A 13,987-nucleotide genomic window follows, 5' to 3' on the forward strand; every position below is an offset into this window, starting at 1 on the left:
TGCAGGTCACTTCGATGCAAATCACTGATTTCCAACCTGGTTGGCCCATTGCTAACACCAGGGGTGCTTTGTAAGAATATCCATGTCCACGCTCCACCTCAGAACAATTAAATCAGACTCTCTGGGAATGAGGCCTGGGTCTCTGATGAGAAATCCTGCTCTAAATGTTACCAAAATATGTCCATTACCCTCTGTTGCCTTGGATTGCCTGCGCATATTCAGGCTTTAATAACCAAATAATTCTTAGCATTTACTGGTAAGCTCAAGTCCCACAACACACTCCGTTCATTCTTTCCCTACAGTTCTCTGACACAAAGATCGTTTTTCTTCCTCCTGTCCTTGGAAGATTCTAATAACATTTGAGTATCGAGTAAAATGCACAATTTAGAACTTAATCATGTGGTTGTTCCACATAATTTTCTAATTATTTCCTTTGGGAAGTCCTGCCTTTTCAATAAGAAAAGTGGCTCTTTTGTTGGCAAAGAATGTATTTCTTCATATTTTCTGGAATTCCCATTGCACCCAACAGAAACCTGGGCACGAAAATTATCACAAAAGGAAGGGTTCACAGAAACCGATGATGGGAGCAACAGGAAAGAAATTACCTCTTCCGCATGAATACAACGGGTGGGCTTCACAGAGCTTGCCTTGAAGTTTGAGAAGCCTGGTTCAGTGGAATATTCAACTTTTAACCAGTCACCCTTATAAGGCACAAAATCTAAAACAGCCATGGAGAAATGTGAGTGTCATGATCTCTTAACTAGGTCAGGTTTAATTTCACATGTTATTTGATAGCATACTACTTTATAGTGAGTTCTGCTAAATCTAAAGTCCATTTTGTGCATGTTTAAACAGACACACTGTAAATCTCTAAGTTCAAAAAGAAGTTTATAATCCTTAGGCATTGATTCTCCTCTACTGATTTAACAAATTTAAATGGAGCAAAGTGTGAACCGTGCATCACAGCCCATCTGAGGGAGCAGCACAGGATTTACTAAACAACTGTTTATGTTCACAACTCCTTAGTGAGAGGCAACCAAATGTGTAGTTAAGAGCACAAGTTTGAACCTGGCCATGTGCGTTCGAGTCTTGACACTGCCACTCACTCAGTTTGCAACCTTAGCCAAGGGGCTTAACTTCTCTGTGCCTCGTTTTCTTCATCTATAAAATGAGAAGCACGATAAGTAGCCTTCATGATACACAGCTGCTGTGAGAATTAATTGATATGTGTGATACACACAGAATCATCGCTGGTGCATAGTAACCACCAAATAACTGTTGATTGGTAGTAGTGGTAGCAGTACCACTAGGAAATGTAGTTACTTTCCGAGTGAATCAATTTCCCCTGGTGTTGTGTTCCGCTGATGAACTCTTTTTTTTTTTGAGACGGAGTCTCGCTCTGTCGCCCAGGCTGGAGTGCAGTGGTGTGATCTCGGCTCACTGCAAGCTCCGCCTCCCGGGTTCATGCCATTCTCCTGCCTTAGCCTCCGGAGTAGCTGGGACTACAGGCGCCCACCACCGTGCCCGGCTAATTTTTTCTATTTTTAGTAGAGATGGGGTTTCACCGTGGTCTCGATCTCCTGACCTCGTGATCCACGCGCCTTGGCCTCCCAAAGTGCTGGGATTACAGGCGTGAGCCACCGCGCCAGGCCTGATGAACTCTTAAGTATGTGCCTTACAGGTTACAGTTAAGACCACTGAGTTTCAAACAGAAGTTTACAGTAAGTTAAAAGTGAGTCACAGGATAACAAAGGTACATGAAAGAATGTGGAGCAAATGGAAATCCCAACTGCAACTGAGACAGTAAATTGCCACAATGACTCCAGAAAACTAGCAATATCAACAAAGTGAAACATTTCTTCACCTTAGGACCCAGCATTGTATAATGATACAAGACACAGTGTAAGACTTCTTCTCTCTTTCTCTCTCTGTCTCTGTCTCTGTTAATTTACATACATTTCTTTTGTGTGGGTTTACTGAATATCTATGGGCCAATAACTCCAAAATGTATATGCCTCCAGCTCTAACCAACCTCAGGGTCAATTATCCATATGCTTACACCAATCTAATGTGCGTAAAGCTGAGTTGTTGGTATTCTCCGTATTCACCAACTTTTGTTTGCCTCAGTCGTCTACATCACAAACTGGCAACTCCACCCTCACCACTGCTCAAACCAAAAACTTTGGAGGTACCTTGGACTCATCTTTCCTCCACATCAAAGATCTAATCCGTTACCTCCTGGGTTCTTCTCTAACTTCAAAATATATCCAGAGTCAACTCAATCCTCAGGTCCTCCACTTCTCCACTTTCACTCACATCTCCATCATCTCTCACCAGGAATATTACAACGTTTTCCTGACTGATTTCCTGACTCCACCCTTCCCCTGATAGTCTCTTCTCGACAAAGCAGACAGAGTCAACATCTTAAAACAAAATTCAGGTCAGAGTCCTGCTTTTGCACCCAAGAAAACAAACTAGCAAGTTGCCTGGGGAAGCGGAGCTAATCTCCCCTTTTTTACCCAAGCTATATGGCAGCTGCAATAGACAAAAATAACACAAAAAGTGTATCTTTGGGGATAAGCTAAATATTAGATCACATCTGCTGATTACAAAGAGAATTCAACAACACACACACACACACACACACACACACACACACACACACAGAGCCAAAAGGCGCTATCTCCAATCCTACATGTGAAGCATTTGAAGTGTATTATTTTAAAATTAGGTACAGATCTTTTAAAATTAGGTACAGATCTCTAATAACCAACTACAGACAAGAAACTTCTCTAGTAACCAACTACAGAAATGATCCCTGCAAGTATAGTCTTTGAAGGGTATTAAAAATAGTGTCTCTGTGTACTTGTAGGATTGTTTTCTTGATTAGAAATTAAATTCTTATGTGAATGAAAAATATATCCAGGCATTACTGAGGGCATTGAACAAATGAACACACAATAGACGACAGCAGATATTTTATAATACTGCCTATTTGCCCCTATATTGTACATATTTTCAACTGGAAAGGTCTACCTCTAACATTGAAGAGCCATTGACTGAAGCCACATACACTGTAAGAGTTGTTCTAGGATTAAAATCCTCTCAAAAAATTAAGAATTACATCATATATCTCAAAATGTAAATCTTACCTTCAGAAACAATGTCTATGGAGAAATAAATGCTGTTACTAATATAAATAGTGTCTTCACATATAGAAGTAACAGATCCAATTAAAACTCTGGTTACTGAGTATGAGGGTCCAGCACCATAAAGATGGTGGGGCACAACATCCACCTGTAAGATTTAGGAAAGAGTTACTTCAAAAACAATATAAATTTAAACATGGAACTTACATGATTAAAACACTTGTATTCGAAAATATTTTCAACAATCATCCTAAACACTGGAGAATGTAGTTCACTCGGTAAATGGACCATTGACTTGAGATGATGGTAAAAGTCACGTGCGTGCTTCAAGAATTGTGAAATATATCCCAAAACATTAATTGCATACCCAAATTTAATGTCCTTGTACCATTAGATTCTAAGATTAAAAAAATACCTTCCTTCGCCTGCAGAAATTCACAGTGAAATGACGGTAAAGTGGAAAGATATGTAGTCATAAGCAGATTGTGATAAAAGATATAAAACTAGTTCAAAGACGGTTTCTGTGAATTATCTAGATGGAGAACATTTCAGACAGAGAGAAAATAGGAGCACTGCTTGGGGGAAGTCAGACTAGTGCTGGGTTGTGAAAGAAGATAGAGGTGTAACCTTGTAAACAGGGGTAGAGGAGCAGGGAGACAGAGAGGAAATACAACAGAATTTAGGAGCCTAGGGAGCAAAACCCTAACATCCGAGATCCAGGCCTAGGAGAGAGAAGCACGAGATAAAGTTGGAGCAATAACCTCAACTGGGGGAGGTTCGAAAAACCAAGTCAAACTAGGGCTTTACTTTATCTACAAGGGAGAGGCATACAAACCTTTTTCCTTATTGGAAGTGTAATGGTCCTTATTTTATAATCCTTAAAACTTACAAAAATAGTGTAGGCTTGTTATACTAAAAGTAGGAAAGAAAACAGATGAGCAGACAGCAAAAAGCAGTTACCCCATAATCCATATTTCATTACCAAGAGACCACCAGGGACTACATTTTTGGCAGTAACACTCATCTTGATGTTTTTGTCTGTGCACAAATATATATACATGTGTAAATGCCTGTTTTAAAAGCAAATTAGCATGGCATTCAGTATTAAAGTATCACATTAAATGAACACAAAAGTTTTTAAATAACAAGAGAGGACAGAAGGAGTCATAGGGAACCCCAATTAATGGATGTGCCGTACTTTACTAACCCAATTTCACATAATTAGACATTTCACTTGTGTCATAGGATTTGGACTACTTGCCTGACTTAACTATAGGATAAACTCCTAGGGTTGGAATTTGCAGATCAGAGACTTCTGATGGAAACTTGAGCCACTGAGTTGTAAATAATTTTTCATGGTTTTAAAAATAGCCTAGCTTGCTGCTATTCCCATTTCTTAACTGGTGTCTTTCCAGCTGTCAATACCAATCTGATGTTTATTTTCCCCTCACTTACTGTCATGAAGGAATGAGGCATTAGCCTCCCATCCACGTATCTACCACCACTTCCGTCAGTATCCCAGTGGATGATCCACAGCACCCTTGGACCTCTCTGATCCTTGACTCCATGCCAACTCACAGACATACTGCAGACTAAAACGTTTCCCATGTCTCATGGCTCCCAACTCTGTTTCTTATGCCTTGCAAATACGACCAACACAACAGCAGGTACAAATAGATTCAAATGTTTGTGACAATGTGTTGTATGACACAAGTGGCATTTCAATAAAAAGGGGCAATGTGGATTATACAATTAATGTTGAGGGACAACTGAGTAGCCAGTAGTGAAACAAGATGCGGATCCTTCTCTCAGTCCCGCACGTGAAAAGCAAACCCAGGCTGGCTGTATGTTTAGATATAAATAAATGAATGACTTTCGGAAGAAAAGCTAAGTGAATACTCGTGTAAATTATGTCTTAGAATTAGCCTAAGGATAATTCCTGAACCCAGAAGCCACATAGACAAGACTGACATATTTATAGTATGTAAAAATTAAACAGATGGAGGAGGAGGGGAGCAAGATGGAGAAATGGGGCTCTCCAGTGATTGTCCTCCTGCAGAAACATCAATGTGAAAAGCTATCCTTGTATGAAAATACCGTCACTTGACATAAGGAAACCAGGCGAGAGACCATGGTACCTCGTTATAGCATGAAAATAAGAAAAGATGCACTGAAGAGAGTACTAAGGACAGTCTTACATTACTCTTATCACCCCTTCCCCAACCTTCAACAGCACCGCATAAATAGAGATACCATTCACCCAGAGGAGAGAGACAGTAGCAAGCATAGGACATTGCCTGGGAACCCAATATCAGGCCACCACTTGACAGATGCCCATGGCCCTTTACTCTCAGATGGTACTTGTGGACAGAGTCTCTAGACCCACCCTGGCACCAGACAGGAAGCCTCAGCCACAGCAAAACAAACTCAGTATCTGGCCCACATCTCTGCCTAGTGATTCCAGTGGCCTTATGCTCAGAATAATCTACAGCAACAGGGAGTTCTCAGTGAATAGAGGCTTAGATTCCAGTCTCACAAGGGACCAGCCTCAATAGCTAAGGGAATCCCAGCCATTCTAGCATCTGCCGTTGTGTCCCTGTGAATAGGCATCCCCCTAGTGCTTCAATAGCTGTAGTGTTGACAAGCATAAGGACCAAAAAAGACCTATACAGAGTTTCTGGACAGGCTTACTGCTAAAGGATGTCCCCTAAAAGCTAGACTGCAAAGACTGAAATGAATACCTACTTCTTCAATACGCAGATATAAACACATGACGCAAAGATCAAACACAATAAGGAAAACATGACGCCACCAAACTGACAAAACAAGGTGCCAGTAATTGACCCTAGAGAGACAGGAATATATCAGTTGTTTAACAAATAATTCAAAATTATCTATTTTCCACATGCGCTGTGAACCTTGAAAACAATTACAGAGAAATGATTCAGGATTTATCAGAGTAATTTGAAAGAAAGATTGAAAGAATTTGTAAAAACCAAGCAAATCCAGAAGTTGAAAAATACAGTGAAGGAAGTACACAATAGAGAACATCCAAAGAAGAATTGATCGAGCAAAAGAAAGTATCTGTAAACCTGGGGACAGGTTCATTGAAAATATACAGTCAGAGGAGACAAAATTAAAAGGAAGGACACGGAATGAAAAAAAAACTTACTAGATTTCTGGGACAATATCAGAAGAGCAATAGTATGTGTCATTCACACTCAAGAAGGAGGAGTGAAAAAGAGGTAGAAAGATTATTTAAAAAATAATAATGGAGAGCCATCCAAACCCAGAGAAAGTTACAAACGTCTAGGTACTGGAAGACCAAAGTTCTGCATTCAGATACAATCCAAATAAGATTACCCCACGACATATTAAAATCAAACTGGCAAAGATGAAAAATAAAGAATCCTGAGAGCAGTAAGAGGAAATAAGCAAATCACATATAAGGCAGTTCCAATATGCCTACCAGAAGACTTCTCAGCAGAAGCATAATAGGCCAGGAGAGAGTAGTATAATATACTTCAGGAACACAAGGAAAAAAATCTGTAACCAAGAATAATGTACCCAGAAGTGAAGGGGAGATAAAGACTTTTACAGAGAAATCACAGCTGAGAAACTTCCTCACCACCACAACTGTCTTATAAGAAATGCTAGGGAGAGTTCTTCCAACTGACGTAAGGGACGCTAATGAGTAATGCAAAAACATCTGAAGGTATAAAACTCACCAGTAAATGTAACTACACAAATTCAGAATACTCTAATAAGGTAATGGTGGTTTCCAGATCACTTATATCTTTCATGTAAAGGTTAAAGAACTGAACTAGTAAAAATAAAATAAGTACAATAATTTGTTAAGGGATATAAAATATAAAAAATTATAAAGTGTGAAATAGAAAATTCAAAATCCGGGGGTGGAGTTAAATGGTAGAGTGCTTGTATTTTGTGATCAAAGTTATGTTATCAGTAAAATAAACTGCTGTGATTATGTTTCTGTAAGCCTCATGCTATCCACAAAGAAAAAAATCCTGTAATAGACACACTAAAACAATTAAAAAAAAAAACATACTAATAGAGAAAAATCTCTTATCCATCAAGGAAAGCAGTAAAAGAGAAAGAAAGGAAGAAATTACCTACAAAATAGGTAGAAAAAAATTATCTAAATGACAACAATAAATCCTTACCTATCAATAATTACCTTGATAGGAATGGATGACATCCCCCAATTAAAATGCACAGAGTAGCTGAATACATTTAAAAAGCAACAACAAAAACAATCAAACCTATGAGAGACCCACTTCTCCTTAAAGGACATTCGTAAACTGAAAGTGAATGCATGAAAAAAGATATTCTTCCATGTAAAGGGAAACCAAAAGAGAGCAGGAGCTGCTAAACTGATTTCAAATAAAATAGGGTTTAAATCACAAACTGTAAAAAGAGACCAAGATCATTATATAATTATGAAGGGGTCAATTCATCAAGAGGATATAATGATTTCCAAAAATATGAACCCAACATAGCAGCACCTAAATATATGAAGCAGATATTAAGGTATAAATGGTGAGATAGAGTGCAATGCAGTAATAGTAGGGGACTTCAAAACCCAACTTGCAGCAATTAACAGATGGTCCCAACAGAACATTGCTCCCACAAAAAGTGGGATTTATCTGCACTCCAGACCAAATGGACCTGACAGTCATTTACAGAACATTCCATCCAAATACTCCAAAACACGTATTCTTTCCAACTGCATGTGGAACATTCTTGAGGATAGATTATGGGGCAGGCCATAAAACAGGTACTAGCAAATTAAAGGAGTTTGAAATAACATGAAATCAGTTCTCTAACCACAATGGTAAAGTATTAGAAATCAATAAAAGTAGGAACTTTGGAAACGTTAGAAGTGGATAGAAATTAAACAACATGCTCCTAAATAACAAATGGGTCAATGAAGAAATTAGAAGCAAAGTGTAAACATTTCTTGAGTTGAAGCAAAATGAAGGCACAACATACGAAAACCCATGAAATACAGCAAAAGCAATTCTAAAAGTGAAGTTTACATCAATAAAACCTACCTCAAAAGAAAAGAGACATCTTAAATAAACAACCTCACACTGCACCTTGGGGAACTAGAAAAACAAGAAAAAGATGCAATGCAAAATTAGGACAGAAATCATAAAGGTCAGAGCAGAAATAAATGAAATAGAAATGAGAAGAACAATACAAATATCAATGAAACAATGACTTGGTTTCTTGAAGAGGTAAAGCAAATCAACAAAACTTTAGCTAGACTAAGGAAAAAAGAGAGAAGATTCAAATATCTAAAATCAAAGATGAAAAAGGAGACAGCACAAATGGCATTACCAAAACAAAACATATCATAAGGAAGATAATGAACAATCATCTGCCTATAAATAGGACAAGCTAGAAGAAATGGATACATTCCTGGACACATACAACCTACGGAGATGTAATGGTGAAGAAACGGCAAATCTGAACAGACCATTAATGAGTAAGGAAAGTGATTCAGTAATAAAAAATACCCCATCAGTGAAGAGTCTAAGACAGAATGACTTCCCTTCCTAATACTACCAAATTTACATATAAAGAAGAATAATTAATAGCTATACTTTTAAACCTATTCCAAAAAAAAAAACACGGACAAGAGAAGAACACTTCCAAACTCATTCTGTCACAATGCATTACCCTGGTAGAAAACCCAGATGAAACAGAAAGAAGAGAAAACCGAAAAAAAACTACATGCCAAAATTCCTGATCAACACAGTTGCAAGATCTTTAACAAAGTATTAATATTGCAAATTCCACAGCACATTAAAAAAATCATTCACCATGTTCTAGAGGGATTCATCCCTGGGATGCAAGGAAGTTTCAACATACATGAATCAATAAATGTGTTATATCACATGAAAAGAATGAAGGAAAAAAAGCCATAGGATCATTCCAATTTAAGCAGGAAAAGCATTTGATCGAATTCCGCACCCCTTCGTGACTAAAAACTCCACAAATTAGGTATAAGAGGAGTGCACCTCAACACAATAAAGGTCATATATGATAAACCCACAGGTAACATCACACTGAATGGGGGAAATGTTGCAGGCTTTTCCTCTAAGACCCGGAACAGGACAGAAACGCCCACTTTTGCCCTTTCTATCGCACATAGTTCTGGAAGCGCTAGCCAGAGAAATTAGGCAAGAAGAAACAAAAGGCATCTAAATTCAAAAGGAAGAATTTAGATTGGCCCTGTTTGCAGACGGGAAGCTCTTACATATAAATAACCCTGAAGACACCACCAAAAAGCTACTAGGTCTAATAAACAAATTCAGGAAAGTGGCATGAGGCACAACCAACATACAAAAATCAGTAGTATCTCTATACACCAATAGGGAACTATCTGAAAAAGATATCAAGAAACAATCCCATTTACAACACCTTCAAAAAATTAAAATAGGAATAAATTTAACCAAGGAGGTGAAGGATTGCAACACTGAAAACTATAAACCATTGATGAAGGAAATTGAAGGAGGCAGGAATTAATGGAAATATATCATGTGTTCATGAACAGGAAGAATAAATATTGTTAAAATGTCTGTAACCTAAAGCAATCTATAGATTCAATGCAACTGCTATGAAAATACCAATGACATTCTTCTTGGAAATAGAAGAAACACTCCTAAAATTTGTATGGAACCATGAAAGATTCCAGATAGCCGAAGCAGTCTGGAATACAAGGAACAAAGCTGGAGGCATCACACTACTTGATGTCAAAACATATGACAAAGCTATAGTAAGCATAACAGCATAGTACCAGTATAAAAACGGACACATCAACCAATGGAGCAGAATACAGAGCCCGGAATTAAATCTGTGCATTTACAGTCAACTAATTTTCGACAAAAAGCCTGAGAACACACAATGTTGAGAAAGTACAGTCTCTTCAATAAATGATGTTGAAAACAACTGGATATTCATCTGAGAAAAATGAATTTCCATCCCTATCTCTCAGCATGTATATAAATCAACTCAAAATGATTTAAAGCTTTAAAATGAAGACCCGAAGCTATGAAACTACTAGAAGGAGACATAGGGGGAAAGCTCCATGACATTGTTCTGGGCAATGATATTTTAAAAATAGGACCTCAAAAGCAAAGGCAACAAAAGGAAAAACATACAAATGGGATTACATTGAACTAAAAGCCTTCTGCACCACAGAGGAAACAATCAAAGAGTGGAGAGACAATCTATGCGATAGGAGAAAACATTGACAATCTATGTATCTAGTAAGGGGTCAGTTTCCAAAATGTAACTCCAACAACTCAATAGCAACAAAACAAATAATCCTATTAAAAATGAGCAAAAGATCTGAATAGACATTTCTCAAAAGGAGACATACAAATGGCCAACAGGCATATGAAAAAACACTCACCTTCTCTAATCATCAGGGTAATGCATATCAGAACCACAGAGATACCGAGTCACGCATGTTAGAATGGCTAACATTAAAAAGACAAGATATAACAAGTGGTGGCAAGGATGTGGAGAAATTGGAACCTTTATGCACGGTTGGTGGGATGTAAATTGTTACAGCCACCATGGAAAACAGTATGGATGTTCCCCAATATTTTAACAATGGAACTATCACACTATCCATGAATCCCACTACTGAGCATGTATCCAAAGAGAGTGTCATCAGTGCGTCAAAGAGATGTCAGCACTTCCATGTTTGTTGCAGCCCTATTCACAATAGCCAAGAAACGAAAGCAATCTAAGTGTCCATCTGCAGATGAGTGGATAAAGGAAATGTGGTATCAATACACAATGGAATGCTATTCAGCCATAAAACAGAACAGAATATTGCCATTTGAAATAACATGAATGAACCTGGAGAATGATACGTAAGTGAGATAAGCCAGTCACACAAAGACAAATACTGCACAGTCACATTCACATGCAGAAGATAAAAAAGTTGATCTCATAGCAGTGTAGAGTAGAATGGTGGTTACCAGATGCTTGTGTTGTTAGGGTGGACGGAGGAATGAGAAGATGTTGGTGAAAGAACATATAATTACAGTTGTATAGAAGGAACCTTTTTTAACTGTCCAGAATATATACAAACAGAAAGTGGATAAGTGATTTCCTGGAGCTGGATGTTGTTGGGGAGGGGACAGTTGGGGGAGCACGAAGAGTTTCCTTTTGAGTGACGAAAATGTTCTAAAATTGATTGTGGTGATGATTGCATAACTCTGTGAACAAATTAAAAACCACTAGATTGTTCCCTCTAAGTGGGCGAATTGTATGGTCACGTGACTTATATCTCAATAATGCTGTAAAAGAATGAGACATAAAGCAAAGGAAAAGGATGGTATCAGACGAAATACTACAAGGGCTTCATATACAAACTTTCCTACTACAAATCTAATTTTCCTACCATAGAGATAGCCGTAAATATCCCTATTGTATCAGTAGGTCTAAGAAAGGAAACTTAATGTAATCTCATTAAGACCCTTAATAATTCCAAATGAATGATGAGACTGCTTTTCCTTTCTCATATTTGCAAAGATTTCAGATTGATAATATTGTTATCCTTGCCTATATGGGCAGATGGGCAGTCTTACCGCCTATTGCTGAGAGAATCAATTAGTACAGTAGAGCTAAAGAATAATTTCATAATAGCCACTGAATGGGTAAATATCTGGACTCAGGTGATATTCTCAGGACTCCATAAATCTGCCAAATGTTATTGAATTGTACCCTTAAGAGAGTTCTGTGGTTTGTGAACTATATCTCCATGAAGCTCTTTTTAAAATGTTTACAAGGCACATGGTTTCACATAGCAATTCCACTGCTATGAATGCATACTACAGAAAATGGTTTTTTACCTGATAAGGGAAGTTGAAGGATTGTATAGAGTCCAATAATTATTATTGTTACCCATGTTGTTTAAAGATTAGAAGAATAGATAAGTAATTTTTATGTTTTAAAGCAGAAATCACTACAAATATTAGAACAGAAGAACCTACAGATTCAGAGGGGTGGGGCTTCAAATTGCAGTCTACATCCACTCTACGGATCACAGTAGAGATGTTGGGTTAATACAAGAACAGAAAGATGGAGAAAGAAAACCCATTGGGATAAGACACAATTCCCAAACTCATGCACATCTCACCTTGATTGCTCTCAATCCATAAAGTATTTTATCTTCTTCCACAACCACATTAACTTTTTGTCCAACTTTTAGAGGCACGTTGCCAGTCACAACATCACTACTGAAGTAGATCGACTCATCAATCACGCCATAATCACCACAGAAACTTGTGACAACTCCCTGCACAGTTGTCAACTGGGTGTCACCTACAAGATAAAGAAACAAAAGTCACATTATTAGCCTCAAATGCAAACATCTACTACAAATATATCTTATACTCACCATCTGCATAAACCTGGGCAGAGAAGTTTTTTAACGTCTCTGACTTTGTTTTCTTCTGTCAATCCACAACAATCAAATTTTCACCTAATAGGGTTGTTGCAGTTTTCTTTTTTTAATTTTTAATTTTTAAAAAAAAATTTAATTTTTTAATTTTCAAGTAATTTTTAATTTTTTGAGCAGAGTCTGGCTCTGTCGCTGAGGCTGGAGTGCAGTGGCGCAATCTCGGCTCTCAGCAACCTCTGCCTCCCAGGTTCAAGTGGTTCTCATGTCTCAGCCTCCCGAGTAGCTGGGATGACGGGTGCGTGCCGCCATACCTGGCTAATTTTTGTGTTTTTAGTAGAGACGGAGTTTCGCTATGTTATCTCAGGTTGGTCTCAGACTCCTGGACTCAAGTGATCCACCCGCCTGGAACTCCCAAAGAGCTAGGGTTAGAGGCATGAGCCACCGCGCCCGCCTTGTATTAACTGACACATGCACATCAACTGTCGAGAGCTGTGGAGTGTCTTGCGCAAGAGAGTGTAAATGTTACCTGTTTCCACCATATCTACATATGAGAGTCTTTAAGCTTCTGCTCCTACTATATCCCTCCATCATTATCACCAACATAATGACTAGCACCTTGTATAGATACTTAACCATCTCAGCAGAGAAAGCACTAAAAGATATCTGGAGATTGATTGCCAGCCCCAAACGGCATCCAAAAGGTCTCCTTCTCCTTTTCCTTCTCTCTCTCTCTCTCTCTTTTATTCTACACAAGCCTAGCTGACCAGCAATATTTATGGATCTGACCTCAGCAGTTGGCCCGCACAACGGGTTCTCTGCTCTCCTATAGGACCAGATATGTATGAGGCATCCACTTGGCTTCAAATTAAATTTCTGCTTGGGATACAAGCCTAAATTCACTCGCAATTAGGGAGTTTCTTGCCTACTGGAAATATAAATAGGCATGTGCTGCACATCCATGTTGGGGAAAACCACAGGCGGTACAGCCCCCAAGGTGGTCTCTGTCAACACCGTCCCGCTTTAGATGGACAGGAGAGTTTGGGAGTTGGTTCTCAGGGACTTGTTGGGGACGCAGGACGCCTACCCATGCACGCACAGAAGATGGAGCCGCCGTCACGTGCTGTACCCGCCAGAGCCACCAGATCCTCATACCGGGGGTGAGGAGAGCCTCTATTAGGAGGCTTCTGGGGTGGGAGCCAAGGGAACACACAGAGGAATACCTTCTGGGAGCCCCTGCTCCTGTGGGTCCTGCTCCTGTGGGTCCTGCTGCCGTGGGTCCTGCTGCTGTGGGTCCTGCTGCTGTGGGCCCCACTGCTGTGGGTCCTGCTCCTGTGGCTCCTGCTGCTGTGGGCCCCATTGCTGTGGGCGCTGCTCCTGTGGGCTCTGCTGC

General features: G+C 39.0%; 2 protein-coding genes and 1 pseudogene across 5 annotated transcripts in view; 1 reads left to right on the forward strand and 2 right to left on the reverse strand.

Moving 5' to 3' along the window:
• The window catches only part of PABIR3 (PABIR family member 3), a 417,014-nt gene that overhangs the window by 386,213 nt on the left and 16,814 nt on the right, over positions 1–13,987 (forward strand). The gene's annotated exons all lie outside the window — the stretch shown is intronic.
• CT55 (cancer/testis antigen 55) overlaps positions 1–13,987 on the reverse strand; it is a 25,093-nt gene that overhangs the window by 3,710 nt on the left and 7,396 nt on the right. Inside the window, exons 2-4 of the mRNA XM_032757951.2 lie at positions 13,818–13,983; positions 12,334–12,530; positions 3,153–3,297 (exon numbers count right to left, since the gene is read on the reverse strand). Of these exons, the coding sequence (XP_032613842.1) occupies positions 3,153–3,297; positions 12,334–12,530; positions 13,818–13,983 (508 nt within the window). The remainder of the gene's footprint in view (positions 1–3,152; positions 3,298–12,333; positions 12,531–13,817; positions 13,984–13,987) is intronic.
• On the reverse strand, positions 2,739–2,834 carry LOC116812417 (small nucleolar RNA U3; annotated as a pseudogene).

This window comes from Hylobates moloch, unplaced genomic scaffold (assembly GCF_009828535.3).
Source record: "Hylobates moloch isolate HMO894 unplaced genomic scaffold, HMol_V3 SCAFFOLD_7, whole genome shotgun sequence".
Classification (NCBI taxonomy): domain Eukaryota; kingdom Metazoa; phylum Chordata; class Mammalia; order Primates; family Hylobatidae; genus Hylobates; species Hylobates moloch.